At 31.8% G+C, this 17,396-nt stretch overlaps 2 protein-coding genes across 2 annotated transcripts in view; one reads left to right on the top strand and one right to left on the bottom strand.

Annotated features, from left to right (window-relative positions):
• LOC117177360 (glycine--tRNA ligase) overlaps positions 1-4,921 on the bottom strand; it is a 20,094-nt gene extending 15,173 nt beyond the window's left edge. The window contains exon 1 of the mRNA XM_033367993.1: positions 4,335-4,921. Coding sequence (XP_033223884.1) covers positions 4,335-4,583 — 249 coding nt within the window. The 5' untranslated portion in view covers positions 4,584-4,921. The remainder of the gene's footprint in view (positions 1-4,334) is intronic.
• A 388-nt stretch (positions 4,922-5,309) lies between these two features.
• Positions 5,310-17,006, top strand: LOC117177359 (staphylococcal nuclease domain-containing protein 1). The gene is made up of 9 exons (XM_033367992.1): positions 5,310-5,716; positions 6,527-6,645; positions 6,770-6,909; positions 7,320-7,802; positions 7,910-8,402; positions 8,503-9,133; positions 12,436-12,885; positions 12,969-13,175; positions 15,859-17,006. Exons 1-9 carry the CDS (start codon positions 5,669-5,671, stop codon positions 15,967-15,969), a joined length of 2,682 nt encoding a protein of 893 aa, XP_033223883.1. The 5' UTR covers positions 5,310-5,668; the 3' UTR covers positions 15,970-17,006.
• The last annotated feature ends 390 nt before the right edge of the window (positions 17,007-17,396 follow it).

Below are 17,396 nucleotides of genomic sequence, written 5' to 3'. Positions count from 1 at the left end.
ACGCCAATTAGCACAAATGGTAAGTTCCGACAGTGCCTACAAGTGTGCCTACTGGCCGCTAGATGGCAATACCGGTTTCATATGTATACACCTGGTATATATGTTTTGAACTATCTAGTAAATAAGAGGATTAAAAGGGAAAAAGGGGTAATGATAGCAATGTTCGTGGACTTGAAGGCGGCATTTGACTCATTAGAACGAGGAGAAATAGAAAAAGTTATGGTGAAAAGGGGGATAAGAAAGGGATTAATAAAGTATCAGAATTTTTTAGAGGCAAAAGCAGGATAAAGGTAGGAGAGCAAGTAGGAGATAGTTTCTGGTTGGTCAGAAGACTGAGGCAAGGATGTTCTCGGAGCTCACTTTTATTTAATATATTAATATCAGACTTAGAAGAAGAATTGAGGAGAAAAGGTTAGGGAGGATTTAGGATAGGGAAGGAAAAGATATATACACTGACATACGCAGACGATAAGTGTTGATGGGAGAGGATGAAAAAGGGTTGGCGGGCTTCATTACAGGATTAGAGAAATATTTAGATGGGAAAAAGTTGGATTTAAATATGTAGAACATAAAAATAATGAGGCTTAGAAAAGGAGGGGGAAGAAAGAAAGAATGGATGGGGAGATGGAAGGGAATAAAGTTAGAAAAAGTACAAGAGTTTAAATATACTTAAACTCTTGAACTTCTTCTAACTTTATTCCCTTTCATCTCCCCATCCATTCTTTATATATCTTGCAAACTAATGGAGATCACAGAGCTCATATAAGATAAAGGATAAAAAAGGCAGCAGGGGTAATGAAACAGATATGGGGGATAGGCAAAAGCAGGTTTTAAAAAATTGGAGAAAGAGAATGTGGCTATTTGATACGCTGGTATGCCCGGTATTATGTTATGGAGCAGAGATATGGGGATAGAAAGAAAGGAAAGATATTGAGAGTTTGTGGTCACTAGAGGTAGACTGGAAGACGCCAGGATATATGGGGGGAGAAGAAACGAAAATAAGTAAATTAAGTACTAGAGCGGGAAAGAGGGCATGGAAATTTTATACGATGCTGAGGGAGGGAAAGAGAGGGGAGTTAGCAAGAAAGTATTTGATAGAGGTAGAAGAGAGGCGAGGGAGGGCGATAGAATTAACGAAATGGGAAGAAGAAAGGAGTGAGTTCTTTAATGCCAGAGACATAGAAGACGGGACTGAAGTAAACTATGAAAAGTTAGAAAAAAGGAAGAGGAACAGACAATTAATAGAAAGATGGGAGATGACTGAGGAATAAAAATACAATAAATGGGATAAGATGATAAAAAAGAGAGGAGTACCAAAGTATTTAGACAAGGGATGGGGAGAGAGAAGGTGGACCAGAATAACAAGATTTAGATTGGAAAAAGAGGTAAGGGAGGGGATGTATTGGGAAACAGAAAAGAACAGAAAGTACAGAACATGTGAATGGAAGGAGGAAACATGGGAGCATGTATGGGAACGATGTAGGAGAGAAATTGAAGATAAAAGAAGCTGGCAAGAGAATGTCTTAAAAGATTTTAGAAGAGGATGGATTAGGGGAAGTGACAGAAAAATAGATATAAGGATCTAGATATAATTTTTTATTTACATAGATGTAAATAATTGTAAATAGTAAGGATACGATTTTATACAAATATGTAGGCGGAAAGATTGTAAGGAATGAAAGTCATGTAAACCTTTAGGGCAGGCCTGTTCAGAAAGGGGAGTTCGATTCAAACACATGTTTTAGCCACGAGAATCGTCATAACTGCACAAAAAGCCATTTGGCACCATAACCCCACCACCAATCTCCACTCGTTGCCGGAATAGAAAGGCTTCGTGTTTGAACGTGGCGCGTGCCACGTGACGCACATTGCACAATTCAGTACCGCAGATAAGTTTGAAAGTTGGTGCTTTAGGGCGACTAATTTGAAATGCAATATTTTTATTTGAATGCTGTAAATGTAAGATGCAACTCGAATGAAAGAGAAATGTTGACTGATATCCTGAGCTTGAATAATTGTATCTTTTTTCGACAGGAATATGATTTTATCAATATTGCAACAATTTCAAAATATGAGTAGTTGATATATGATTACATTTTACTTTACAATAATAAATAGAGGAAATGTATAAGCGCCATAACTTTCAATAGGTATGTTGCAAGATCCTGATTTCAAATAACTTTGACTATTTCTTTGTAAAGTGTAAGCTAATGTTTAAAAAATATTGAAACCATTGTCCTTTAACATTTATAAAAGTTTATACATTGAATTTGAATTTATTGCAATACAGTAATATAGTGAAGAGAATGTAATTGTATCTTTTATTTCTAATTATAGGGGAATTAAAAGGTTCAGTAGAAAATGCCTTACAATTCTCTATTAAAATAAAGTTGTAATTTTCCATGAAACCAATATTTAGAAAAAACTAAAAAGTTTGTTTTCTCAAAAAGTACACTTTTGACTGTTTTTATTCATAGCAATATGAGGGAGATATCCTGTAAGTTTCGTTCTCGCTAAATTATTCCTTCATATATCAAAACTTATATATTCTTATATAAAATAAATTTGTCAATATATAAATGGAGGAATCTAAAATCATATATATTTAAAAAATAGACCGTTGAAAAAATTCGAAGGAAAAAAATCAGAAAAGCAGAAAGGGCAAAACTAGTAAAAAGTAAAATTAATTTAAACATATGAGCAAAAATCATATTTTCGTCAATTTTGTAATTTAAAATCTAAATTCTGTAACGGTATATTCTGTAAATTGGCTCTGTTAGAAATATTCTGAAGTTTACGAAGTTGTAAGCTTATAACGAAACTTTTCATAAAAAACGGAAATTAAACAATTTTTTTTCGTAAATTTACCATAAGTTACGAAAAAAGTTTCGTAGTTTACTGTTACATCGAACGGCATAAAATTTCCGTTACTCGAATCGTAAATTTCCGAAATAAGTAAATCCCCCCCCCCCCCGCAAATCAATATTTTTATTACTTTAAATAATGTGTTAATTTACAAGTAAATATATGCACATAGATAACATTTTTTAAGAGCTCCTTTAAATTTAAATCTATGCAGCATGTACGATATAAAATAAAATATTATTCTAACACAGAGAAATTGACATTAAAACTTTATATCTTGATTTGTAACTATATGACAACGATCTAGATATTAAGGTGTAATATCTTCACTCTAAATATAAAAATATTCAGGTATTAAGCTTTAATATCTGGATATTTAATTTTAATATAAAGATATTACAACTTATTGCCTGGATCATTGTTCAACAGTTAAACATCAAGATATTGAGGCTTAATATCCATTTTTCTTCGTAAATATACATTTAGGAATGTTGAAAATTCTGGTTTGATAGTTTCGGAATCTTGAAATTTCTGAATTGTTCTAGTTTCATTGACTCTTACTTTCTGGATATTTCAATTTCGTCACTATATATTTTCGGCAAGATTATGTCATCCTATATAATTTTAGTTTCTTTGACACATAAAACTATGAATTTTTAAAAAAAGAATTAACATTTTGGAAATTTGATTTTATATCATTTAAAAAAGAATTCTATATGAAGGGATGGTTCAGCAAAGACAAAACTTACATGATATTTCACTCATATTTTTATGAGTCTATACAAATAAAATCAAGAAAAAAATAGAATGTAGCCTTTTTGAGAAAATTCACTTTTTCTAAATATTTACGCCGTTTTTGTCATTTTTAAGGCTGTGTCTACTATCAAGTCCCGAAAAATTGGGGATTTGGAAAGGGAGAGGGATTATAGTCATCTCAAACATTTGGGTAGACTAGCCAAGCCTAAGAAATATATTGGACTGATCACCCCGAATTTCGGGATGATAAAACACTTCGAATTTTAAAATACTTTCGAGGTTTCTTCCGGAATTTAAAGAGTATGGAATGCACTAAAAAAGCTGCCTTAAAAATGGACAATTGTCCATTTGTTCTCAAGATACAGCGTTTTACAGAAAATCTTCGTTAATTTTTTCATAATTCACCTGAATATTCAAGTAGATCTAAGTTAGGAAATTTTTGGCTGTGGAAAAAATACGTGCGTCTCATATTTAGCCTTTCAAAACAATGTATTTCAGGCCCAAGCAAGTCCGTGACATCGCCAGTGTCAGACTGACTGATATCGTATAAAATCGGTCAATTGTCATTTATGATCTTATAAAGTTAAAAAAAATTAACACACTTAAAAAATGTAATTTTTTTTTCAAGAAAAAAATTATCATATTTTAAAGAAAATAAAAATAAAAGATAAAATCAAGGCAAGTGTGAAATCTAATGCCCATATGGTACTCACTTGTTCTTTGACACTCGCACGAAGCGGAGCCAAAATTTCCTCAATTTTGGGATCCGACATATCGACGGGGTAGTGTAGTTTGATTTTTTTGGACTTTGCTGTGACAACAAACGAGTACGGACGAACAGTCGGCCACAATATCCCGTTCAGAAGACGCTGAAACGCGTGCTTTCCTGTGCTAGCACTGCTGAGCCATTGACGTGTTGTTAACCTGCAAGAGAGTTGCACACTGTTCCAAAAAATCTGCATTCGCAAATATTCTGTTTCTGTTGTAATCGCTCCAGGTCACATTCCTTGAAAACTATTATGCCAATCTAAACAGTTTTTCTAATATACGCTTCCCTTACAAAAAGGCCTGTCAATTCGATTTTCTCAACAATATTTCGAAAACATTGAAAATACTCCAATTAAACATAACCTAGAAACACATTTTTTGCACCCGGCGAAAGGGAGCGAAAGGAAATGAAGGAACCCTACGGAGATGATAACGAAGGCGCAACTCTTATTAGAACTATGCACTAGTGGCATCTTTTGTTAATTCCATTCATCGCATTCGAATTTCCAAATATTTTATTCCTTACATTAAACTGAGTACGTTTTCGGTTTTTCCTCTAGATTTATAATCTAAAAGGATTTTAATTCATTATGTTGAAAGAATTATAAAATAGGCTCACTAAAATCTTTCATATTTGAATTGATTTGAACTTCTTGAAGAGAAAGGTTTACAAAATCAGATAATTTTTACGGATATTTGGGATTTTGGGGGTTTTAATCGCAAATCCCTCCGTCGGTAAATAATGCACTGCCATCAAACTGCTTGAAACTGGAAATTTACATAATACATTTTTGGTTAAAGATTTAATCAAATTGAGTCCTTGAAATTGAAAATGTCCGAAATTTAAGTTTTAACAGTTTTAAGTTTTAACCGGTTCCAGATTTATTACAATGTGAACCATTGTAAATATAAATAACAGTACAGTATCCACGCATACAACAGTAGAGCGCGCTGCAATCGCGTGACAGAGTGTCCGCGTGTTGCCACATCACCATCGTTTAAATGAACATTTGAGCAATGTGCTAGCCAGCGTAGATCGCGCTCGTGCCACTAAGCCAAATCGCCAAATTTACTCCAATTTACTCCGAAATACACAGTGATCTCGAGTGCATCGACGATTTCTTTCCTTCAAGATGTCAACTTATTACTAAGTTCTTCACCAGGATCTCGACTATTAAAGTACGACGAAGGCGTACAATTTGAAACGGATCGGTCCTGTGGCTGTGACTGATAACCTGATAATTTTCTTGACTTTCGGTTAAATCTTTCTCAACGCACCATGAGCACACCGCAGGTAGTCTCCCGTAAAATTGGGATAGTTAAGCAGGTGAGTGTGTTGACTGAATTTATCCATTTTTATGAGAGAAGCGCCCTTATCTTTGGTTGTTTTTTTTTCTAGAAAGCATGATCCATCGCGTTTAAAGCCACTACTTTCTAATTCATATTTATGTAAAATGAGATGAGAACATTCTGTAGCTTCGATTGAACATATGGTAAAACTGTTTTTGCCATTAGAGGTGACTTACTCGCTTTAGTGACTCTTGTCATGACATTTTCTACAATTTCGAAAGTCTCTTTTCGAGCTCTTAATTTTAATTTTATTTGTGCTTTATATTTTTATTCACAGTTGGTCTACAAAAAAGTGCAGTTTTGCACACAAAAAAAAGGTTACGAACTTTTATCTTGCTCCGAACGAACTTAATCTAAGATTTATTAATTTTTCATTTGGAGAATCTATTTATAGCGATAGTGACTTGTGGTTGAGACGGTTTGATTTTTTGTTTTAAAATTCAGATCTCAAAATATATTCTTTACTTATGTGTATTGAAAATGTGGGCTATGTTGCAAACCAATGAAAATTGTTGTCCTAATTATAAATGACTTTTCTTTTATAATTACTATATATTTCGACGGTTCGACTGCAAAAAAGCTCAAAGTTTTTTTCACTCCGTATACAACTTTAGAATACATTGGTTCTCTATTGTATAGGAGCCGTATACGGAGCGAATAGAAATTGTGGCCGTTAATTTAATTACCTTAATTTAGAATCTAGACAAATCATTTTAAAGCGCAAATTAGAATTTTATGATAATCTGGCATTTATATCATAAATTAAGAAATACAATTGTTGTTATAGATTGTATCTGGAGATACGATTACAATCCGAGATCAACCCAAGGATGGACCTCCTCCTGAAAAAACAATCTGCCTTTCCAACATTATTGCTCCCAAACTAGCCCGAAGAACAATAGGAAAGTAAGTATATATATATATTTTTTTTTTTCTTGTTTGTGAAAAAAGCTCTTCTAAGTTCTACACCTTTTCTTATCCCAAACCTTGCTACTTTATATTATTTTTGAGAATAATTTAACTTTTATAGCTCAGACGAGACGAAAGACGAACCCTATGCCTGGGAAGCTCGAGAATTTCTTCGCAAGAAACTAATTGGAGAAATCGTGACTTTCGTTGAAGAGAAGACCATAAATAACAGAACTTACGGCAACGTCTGGCTAGGAAAAGGTAAATATTGACCTATTTCTTAAAAATGAACATGCTTGAAATATATTATTCGCGCTTAATTTTGCAAAATAAACGAATTTTTTACTTCTTGTGTAAATAATACAAGCTTTAATTCAATAAAAATTGTGTCTTGTGGACCCAATCTATAAGAATTTATAAACTGAAAAGCAACCTCCGATTAATATATAATAATTAATTTTGAAGCCGTGGAATTCAACTTGTTAACTAATTTTAAGATTTTAAATGCCAAAAGGTGTACCAACATGACAAGACACAAAAAATCAAATTGCTTTGTAATAAAAGATGATACACGTCGGACATTGCATAGGATCTTCACAAAATCTGACTAGTGATTGTATGTTTCAAACTGTTATTTGTGTCAGTTAATAAATGTAACGAATTTGTTCCAGACACAAGTGGACCAAGTGTAGCAGAACAACTTGTAGCCGAAGGTCTGGTATCCGTGAAATCAGATACTCGCAACGTTACTCCAGAGCTACAGCGGTTGCAAGATTTGGAAAATGCAGCCAAATCTGTTGAAAAAGGAAAATGGTCGAGTGAACCGCTGTCTGCTCATATACGCGACATCAAATGGACCATTGAAAGTCCGCGAGGATTAGTAGATAGGCTGGGAGGAAAACCTGTAAAAGCTGTCATCGAACATGTGCGAGATGGTTCGACCGTTAGGGCCTTTCTCCTGCCTGACTTTTACTACGTCACTCTCGACATGGCTGGAATTCGTTGCCCTAAACTCGAAGCTGAGAGTGAAGAAAAATCTCTTGCAAAGGAAGCTCAGTTCTACGTTGAATCCAAACTTTTGCAGAGAACTGTTGACATAATACTCTACTCGATTAACAGTAACAACTTTGTTGGAAGAATTATTCATCCAAGGGGTCAGTTTTAAAATTGCTTTAAAATTATTTTAATTCGTCAAATACAGAGACTTTATCGTTTATTTAGTCTATACTGTTTAATTTGTCCCTTTGTTGATAATTTTCAGGAGACATTGCGGAATTGCTCTTGAACTCTGGATTCGCGGAATGCGTAAGTTGGTCTATGAACAACCAAATGAAAGCGGACGTGTTGAAACAGTATCAGAGTGCCGAGAAATCCGCCAAGGATAAACAATTAAGAAGGTGGAGAAACTACAAGCCCCCAACCGCCAGTCTAGAAGTATCAGAATTCAGTGGCATTGTCACTGAAATTGCCAATGCCGATGCGATTATCGTGAAATCCCAATCAGGAGATATTAAGAAAGTCTTTCTGAGCAGTATTAGGCCACCAAGGGACAAGAAATTCCAAGGCGAGGAGTGCAAAACATTGAAACCGAAAGATTTTCGACCTCTCTACGATATCCCTTGGATGTTTGAAGCTCGAGAGTTTTTGCGTAAAAAACTCATTGGAAAATTGGTGAAAGTTTCTATTGATTACATTCAACCAGCGAAGGATAACTACCCTGAGAAGACTTGCTGCACGATCACCATCGGGAAAGTGTAAGTTTCATCCCACTCAATCGATTTCTTGATAAGTTGAGATTAAATTGTACTATTCAATTGACTCTTATTCAATCCTCTCATGAATTTCGTTTCACAGGAACATTGCTGAAATGATGGTATCCAAGGGACTCGCTACAGTTGTTAAATATAGACAAAATGACGACCAGCGTTCCATTCACTATAGCGAGCTTTTAGCCGCCGAAAGCAAAGCAGAAAAATCTCAATACGGCCTCCATGCAAAGAAGGATGTTCCCTTGCAGAGAATACGAGACGTTTCTAACGATCCTGCAGCGGCAAAATCTCATTTGCAGTCGCTGAAGCGAGCCCGTGAAATTAAAGGCGTGGTGGAATTCGTCACCAGCGGCTCGCGCGTCAAACTTTTTGTACCTAAAGAATACTGCCTCATCACATTTTTATTAGCTGGTGTGAAAGCTCCACGTGCACCACGTATCACTCCAGGAGCAGGAAGCGGAGAAGGTGAACCCTACGGAGAAGAAGCTCTGAACTTCACTAGAGAACATTGTCTGCAAAAGGACGTAGACATTCAGGTCGAGAACATGGAGTCCAAGGGAAGTGGATTTATTGGTTGGTTGTTCGTCGACGGTGTCAATATATCTGTGGCGCTTGTCGAAGAGGGCCTGGCTGTTGTTTCCAGCTTCTTGGAACAAGGTGAACACTATAAGGCTCTGAAAGCTGCTGAAGAAAGGGCCAAGGCTAAGAAACTGAATGTAAGTTCCAATATATTGTTTAAATAATTTGTCATTTTTTAACACTACCAAAATTAATTCCTGTATCATACATGAACGTTTGATCAATTTTGGCAATTGCCAGAAATTTATAATTTTCACAAATCCTGGAAATATTTCTAGGACAATAGACGTTCTTGTTTATTTAAATCGAATTATTATTTCAACAACTTTTTCAAAATATCAAACGCTTTATAATTGAAAAGTTTGATATAACGTATACTGTTTTATTGTTATAAACAAAATTGTAACTGAAAAGCAATCCGTCAAACATAAATAAGTTCACTGTAACAAAAAGAGATAGAAAGCTTAAAAAATATGCAGGTTATATGAAATTCGTTATTTTAATACTTTTTTGCTGAATTCTTAAACAGTTAAGAACTACATAACATATGTCGTCCAAGTAGATTAATTTCTTGTAACGTATGCATTCTTTAAAGATTTATTGCAAAATCAAGTACGTATTTGCGTAATTTTTTTGACAGTTATGCAGAAAAAATATTTTATAACAAATTCACTGTGCATATGGACGTTTTATTAATTATTTACAAAAACATTTTATAAGCCTTCTTAAAAGTTTCTTGAAACTGATGCTGAATGCTGAATAAATATCTTTCGACATTTGTTACCTTTATTAGCAAATTTCATAAACAAAATCTGTGTATGGACTTTTATTTCCAAAACATTGTATTTCTTTAGGACTGCTACAAATTATTTTAACTGTAACGTGCAATTGTAAGATATAAAATATGTCGTCAGCACATTAATTTGGTATGATATTTTCCCCCAAAAATGCAGTAATCAAAAGTTGTCTCATGCTTCACCTATTTTTCAATTTTTTTTCAAATGGTCAAAGCACATTTTTTTGCAATTTTAATATAAAAAACTGAGTTAGGCTGAATCCATTTTAAATCGAACCGCGGTTAATTATAATCTCGCTGAGTCGATTTCCGAAGAAAGATTTTGTGTTTCAATGGAAATGAGATGACAAAGATGTCATACATTTGATAAAGAATGAAGTTTTGACATAGTTAAAATATTTAAATTTTATAAAGCTGATAAAGCGGACTATCAAAAAGATATTAAATTTTTCCTTCTTGAATCTGAAAAAACTTTTACTTTTCTTTCGAAATCCATTAATTTACTCAGAAATTCTAGCATTTTGCAGTTCTAGATTTGTGGTACATTTTTTTTCTCTAAAAAAAATTATGTTGTTTTTTTAAAGAAAGGACATGACAAAAGTCTACAGAATAAAATTATTTCTCTTGAAAAGTTATAAAAATAAGTCTTGACACTTTATTCTAAGGCGCTTACAGACTTATTTTTATGAATTTTACAGGGGATTAATTGTATTATTTCGACTTTGGTCATATCTAGTTTTTTTTGCAAAAAGAAGTGTTTTTACTGTTTTGAGAGCGAGGAAAAATAAATCATGCAAGAACAAGAAAAATAAATACATGGGTATTTTTTATACCTAAGTACCATTTTATAAGATTTCATTTAAAAATAATCTACACATTAAATCACCCACCATATCTCGTCAACGGTGCTGGGTCAGTTACTTTTTTGAGTTACTAATAAAATAATAAATATTTTTATTTATAAAATTAATTAAGTTACTTCATTGAATTTTAAAGCAAGAAAGGTTTCTCAGTCACATTGTCAACCAATGGTATTTTTAATAAAAAAAGATGACATTTTTTTACCGGATGAAATTAATTTTTAAACAAGAAAGAACACTTTTGAACAAGAGAGTGGAATTTTCAAGCCAAATGAGGAATGTACTTTCTTACCAAATAGTTGACTCTACCTAAATTGTTAAATTTTTAATAAAACACGTGAATTTTCAAGCAAATAGTTGAATTATCTATCATTTTCATACCAAAATGACGATTTTTTAACTACAGAGTTAAATTTCCAACAAAAAAAGTTGATTTTTAACTGAACAGTTGATTTTTTTAGAAAAATATTTGAATCATTTTACAAAAAAAAATTAACAAAAGAGATGAATTTTCAGCTAAAATTATAAATTTTAGTAGTAAAATTTCCAATCAAAGGCAAATTTTTTACAAAATTGATTAATCCTCAGTGAAATGAGATGAATTTTCTACTAAAATACTTGCATTTTCAATAATAAAAAAATTAGATTTTTTTACCAATAGTAATAAATTTTAAAACGAAAAATCGAATCTTGGAACAAAGAAATTTAAAAAACTTAAAATTAAAAAAAAATTTGGAGCCAAGATAGAAAAAAAATGTTCACCAAATTATTGAATTTTCAATCCAAAAAGACAAATTTTCTAAAAAAAAAACTACTTTCATTTAAAAACTAAAAATACGATTTTTCGAAAAAAAGTTACTTTTTATTCGAATAGTTGAATTTTCTACAAAAATAGATGTGTTTTGAATTAATTAGATGAATTTTCAACGAAAAATATAATATCTTTTTTAAAATTATTTTAATTTAAAATAAAATAAGCATATAATAGTTCATATTATTTCAACCAAAAAAGACAAGTTTTCAACAAATTTGCTGTATCATCAAACCAAAGGGATTAATTTTCTATCAATAACTGACCCATCATCATATCTTAATATGAAATATACAAAAAACACAAATTAACTTCGAAGTAACTAAAATGAAAGTTCCAAGTTACTGACAAAATCTAAGCTAAGTAACAAGTTACTTTTAAAAGTATTAATGAAGTTACTCTGATAGTACCCACAAATTTTGTATTCATTTAGCTTAAAATAATTCCAAAGTTCGACTTATTCTTAGCCAGGAACATTTCGTTTAGTTTAGTTTTAAAATGATACATAGTAATTTCATTTTTTTGATCTTTTAAATAAGGCTTAGAAATTGACAGGCATTCTTCTAAAGTCAACTTTGATCTTTTGAATGATCCATGTTTGGAAGAAATGACATCCAAGGACTTTCACATGACTTATTATAGTGAAAACAGAAAAAATGAAAGCTTATTTTCACAATAAAGGTAAATCTGTCCATGCGTTCATACTGGAGCTTCGGTCGATTTAAAAATGAATAAAATTGACTCAGGCAATACAATATCACTAATATAAATAGTACCAAATCAGAAACGTAGCAATCTTCTTTTCTGTTTGTAATATTAATTCTTAATTCGATTTATATTATAACTTAGTTTTGCAACATAAACAGAATTTCTAGTGTTTTTAGTTTATGATAGTGAACATTGGTCTTCAATTTTTTTTCCGACAACTGATTAATTGAACTAATAATATCCGTTCTTCATTTTATTTTCTAGATTTGGAAAGATCGGGTCGAAATAGAGGTCGAAGCTGAGAAAGTAGAGGAAGACAAACAAGTAGTAGAAAGGAAGATCAATTACCAGGAGGTAGTTGTTTCAGAAACCACTGAGGAACTTCACTTCTATGCTCAAGCTGTAGATCAACGTAACACGTTCGAGGGCCTGATTTCTCGATTGCGCCAGGAACTCGCAGAAAATCCTCCTCTTCCTGGAGCCTACAACCCTAGACGAGGAGATCTGGCTGCTGCAAAATTCACCGAGGACGATCAGTGGTACCGCGTTAAAATAGAAAAGGTCTCTGGTCCCAACGTCAATGTATTCTATATCGATTATGGAAACAGAGAGACATTAAACGTAACGAGAGTAGCTGCGCTACCCCCTGGATTTGGAAACGACAAACCTTTCGCTTCCGAATACATTCTTGCGTGTGTTAAACTTCCGCAAGATGTGAGTAACTTTTTTTCTGATATTTTATTTTTATTGTAAGGTAATATAAGTGCCATTATCAATAAATAATTTGATCATTTTAGCACGACTACAAGAAAATGGCAATCGAGGCCTTCCGAGAAGATGTAGTGACGGGGAAAACCTTGCTCTTGAACGTAGAATATAAGGTGAACAATATTCCAGTAGCCACATTGATGGACTCTGTAACTAATGCAGATATTGGAAAAGGGCTCATCTCATATGGATATCTTCTTGTTGAGAAGACTCGAGACAAGAGGCTCAAACAATTGGTAAACCTGTGTTTTTTTCTTCTTCAAAAGCCTTTTATTTGAAAACACCATTAGACTTTATTACTTTATAACATAACTTGACCTAAAAAGATTTTCCGCTTTATAACTATTTATCTTTGTACCTTTTCCCTACTACTATGCCGAAAAATACCTTCTTTTTACATATTATTTTTACATATATTCGAATTTTAAGAAAAGGCCTAAACAGACATGATACGAATATGAAAGGAATCTATTTTGAAAATTTTCAAATTCACAAACAAATTACAATCTGAAACTTGGAATGTAAATGTGGTCATTAGAAACTAAGAATAAAATTTCCGATTTTCGCGGGTTTGCAAGAATGCTCTCCCGGACATTAAAATTTAAAAATTCAAGCTTTTGATCAGAAAATCTTCTTTATTGTAAGTCTTCAAAACTTAACTACAAGGCAATTCAAAATGAAGGCCTTATATTTGAAATATGTTTAATTCTATAACCGAAATACCATGTCAACTCATTCGGAGAATTTCAATTATTGCTAGTAATTTTGATGAAATTAGTATCCATTCTCCTAGATATTCAACGAAAACCCCTAAAATTATTTGTGAAAATTTTAAAAAACTTAGCAGGTATTGAAAATTGAAAGTTTTTTGATCTTTTTTATAACTTTTATAACTTATATTTTTAATGATATTGAGATTTATTTTTTATATAATAAGTCGCAGTTTTGAAAAAGTGTTTTAAAACAACAATTTTTAAGAATTTTGGATTTTTCAAAAACAAATTTTTAAACTCCATTTTTAAAAAGTCCTGTTTCATTTAAAAAAATTGTGGTAAGCTTATAATGTCCTCTTAAAAGACCTGTAAATATAAGAATGAGATCTCTCTTAGTTTTCGAGAAATGATGAAAAACATACGCCGAGACGATACACACGATATAAAACATGAACAACACCAAGGAGCGTGCTTAAAGCCTCATTACCTTAATTGGTTTTGGATTTATTCACATTAGAAAAAACGTTTACAATAATATACGTCATTGAGAATAGAATTAAAGCATGGCATGTAAAAGGGCTTCTTTTTCCGACTATTGTCCATGATACAGAAAAATACAGTAGCAGTACATTTATTTAAAACAAAAAAATGGCTTTTTGTGAGAGAACGTGTACCAAATAATAGAAAACATGATTTTTTTAACGGATCAGCACCTCAACTTTTTCTTTAATACAATTTTTCAAATTTAATCAAAAATAACTTCAAAATGATGAACATTATTTTACATTAGAGACGTATTCTTATTGGAGCAAAAACGATTTCTTTGAATCAAGAGAAACTTCTTTAAATCCAAGAAACTTTTCTTTGACCAAGAGTCAATAAATATTTTTCTTTGATTCAAAGAAATGTTGTTTGAATCAAAGAATCATTTTTTTGAGTGACTTCGATTGTCATTCCGGGGACCCAATAATTCCACAATTTTGTATTATTTTCAAGCGTGTAAATTATTGCAAAACTTTTATCGAATGCGGATCAAAGTCCAACACTAATGATGGTAATAAGACTTTAATCCCTTCAGGGGAAAATTATTCTTTCAAACTAATTCTTCTCATCAATGGTTACTTATAGGTTACCTATCAAAAAGAAAATGCCATCATGAATTTTGCAATTTTCACAACAGAATCGTAATTAGCGGCCCTAAAAAACGATATTGTATCACAAGAAAATATTAATTACACATGCGTTACAATTTTTATTTTTTTCAAAGAAAATGTTCATTTTTGACACATTTCAACATTTTTTCAAAAAACTAGCCTACCGAATATTTTGAAAAAAATATGTTATGACATAACATGTCAAATGTTTGACACAAAATTTTTAAATCTCTACGACTTTCGGTTCGAGTATACCCGAATTTATTCTTAAAAAACGCGCCTTTTGGATTGAAATTATTTATAACTATATTATTAAACTATTTTACACATTTTTTAAAAATAATTACGAAGAATGGATCCCTAAAAGTCTGAGAATGAAGGTAAAAATGATGGAAACTGTAAACTGTATTAAGATTTTAAAAAAGCTACATGAATACAGGTGGTACGCATATTTATGTACCACTGCCCCTGGAAGGGTTAAACTGCAAGTATGTCATTGCGTGTATCGTCTCGACGTACGTATTTAATTATTTCTCGAAAACTGAGGAAGATCCCGTTTTTATATTTACAAAGCTTTCAGAGTAAATTGAAAGCTATCTATAACAAAATATTTAAAAAGTCAAAAATGGATTTTTTTCAAATATTGAGTTTAAAAGTTTCTTCTTGAAAAATAAAAAAAAAATGATAATCAATATGATTAGAATCACCAAAGTTATGAAGGTTAAAAAATGTATCAAAATTTAATATGAAAGCCTGAAAATGTAATGAAAAAAAATTATAAAACAGAGCACTCAAAATTAAAATAATTTAAATTAAACTTGTCACTAAATATTTAAATATACAAAGATTTAAGAAAAGCATGCTTTTTTACTTTTTCAAAATATTTTAACTCGCACAAAATTTTATTTTTACTTCTTTCGGATGCCAAACCACAATTTTTTGCTCGGATCAAATAATTAAATTAATTTTACTATTTGCACGCCACCGAACTATATATGTTTTTTATAGTTCTTTTTTTATTATTAAATATAAATTTGTATTTCCACTTGCAGATGGTTGACTATAAAGCAGCTGAAGATGAAGCAAAAAAGAGTCGCTCCAACATTTGGGAGTACGGAGATATTACTGAAGACGACGCTAAAGAGTTTGGTGTCGGTCGTTAAATGCATTTTTAAAATGTGGGTTTACATTGTCAGACTATATTGCTTGAATCAACAAGCTGAATGCTCTAATTATAGCATTTTGCGTGCGTTAATGTGCAAATAACAAAGAAAAATTTGTTAAAACTTATCTGAGACCATTTTACAATGAAGGGCATAATATAGAGAGCATAATAAGTAAGTCAATGTGCATAGCGCGACATAAAAAATGTTAGACATCTTGTCTATTAAATTCGAATTTTACACGGGATTTAGAGAGAATTTTGTTTCAAATACGATTTTATATCTCCTGAGCCATATAGGCGTGGATGAGACTTTTAGCATGCTAATTCTAATTTTCTGAATTGGATTAAAAATTAGGAAAATTCACATTTTCCGCTGGAATGTTCAGGAACAGTTTATTTTGCAAATACTCCGAGTTTTTTTTTGTGGTCACAATTGAAATCAATTGTGTTATGGTATTTGAATTGTTAGAATAGAATTTAAATTAATTACGTGAAGCTGAAAATTGTGTTCAGAAGACAGTATAATAAAATTAGGTCCTGCTGTTACTTCGATAAAGTAGCGGAAGATTGAAAAGATATATCTGTTTATTATCCTCATAAATGTGACTCGATGGTTGATCTTGTATGCATAATCTCTAAAGCGATCACGTTATCCGGGGATTATGTGCCAAAATAGAATGTATTATATTTTTCGGAAAGGTTTATTACATATTAATATTGACACAAAGTAATGATGTATAATTCATTATTTATCAATCAACGCATTTTATGAGTTATACTATTAAACGCTGAATTCAAGCATCACTCGGAAAAGAAGCAAAACATTATATTTTGCACTTAACATTCGTTTTCATGAAATCATGTATTTGAATTTGAATAAAATCAATTTTGGACACAGAGACGTTCGCGGGAATAATTGTGTTCAGTGGTAAGGAATGAGTTATTTATTCTAAATATACAACTTGCGTGGAATACTGGCTTAATCTCTGTAATGTTTTCTTTTATTGTAAAAATACACTACTATATTTTTCACAATGTCGTTTACGCAATTACACAATATTCATTTCCTACATTCATAATCCCCGGAGTAGCGCGACGCGATATGTTTCTGAATTATTTTTTACTTCTAGAAAATAATTATGCACATCACATTCATTTTCAGTGCAAAACATTGAAAGTAAAATAGTAAGATTTATAGCGTTGAACATTTTCATGTAACACATAGCATAATGGACTGATTATAATTAACGGATGTTATTATAATTCAGTACTTGCACCATTTTCATGTAATACCCAATTCAGGTATACAACTTTTTCTGAATTCTTATCAATCTTTTTTATTTTTCTTGAAGTTTTAAAAATTATTTACATTATTTTTAATTCACATCAATTCAAACGAATTGTTTAAAATATTTGGAATTCTTT

The sequence above is a fragment of the Belonocnema kinseyi genome, chromosome 7, assembly GCF_010883055.1.
Source record: "Belonocnema kinseyi isolate 2016_QV_RU_SX_M_011 chromosome 7, B_treatae_v1, whole genome shotgun sequence".
Taxonomy (NCBI): Eukaryota; Metazoa; Arthropoda; class Insecta; order Hymenoptera; family Cynipidae; genus Belonocnema; species Belonocnema kinseyi.
Note: the sequence above shows the minus strand (reverse complement) of the source record. Positions and strands in the feature narration are given on the sequence as shown.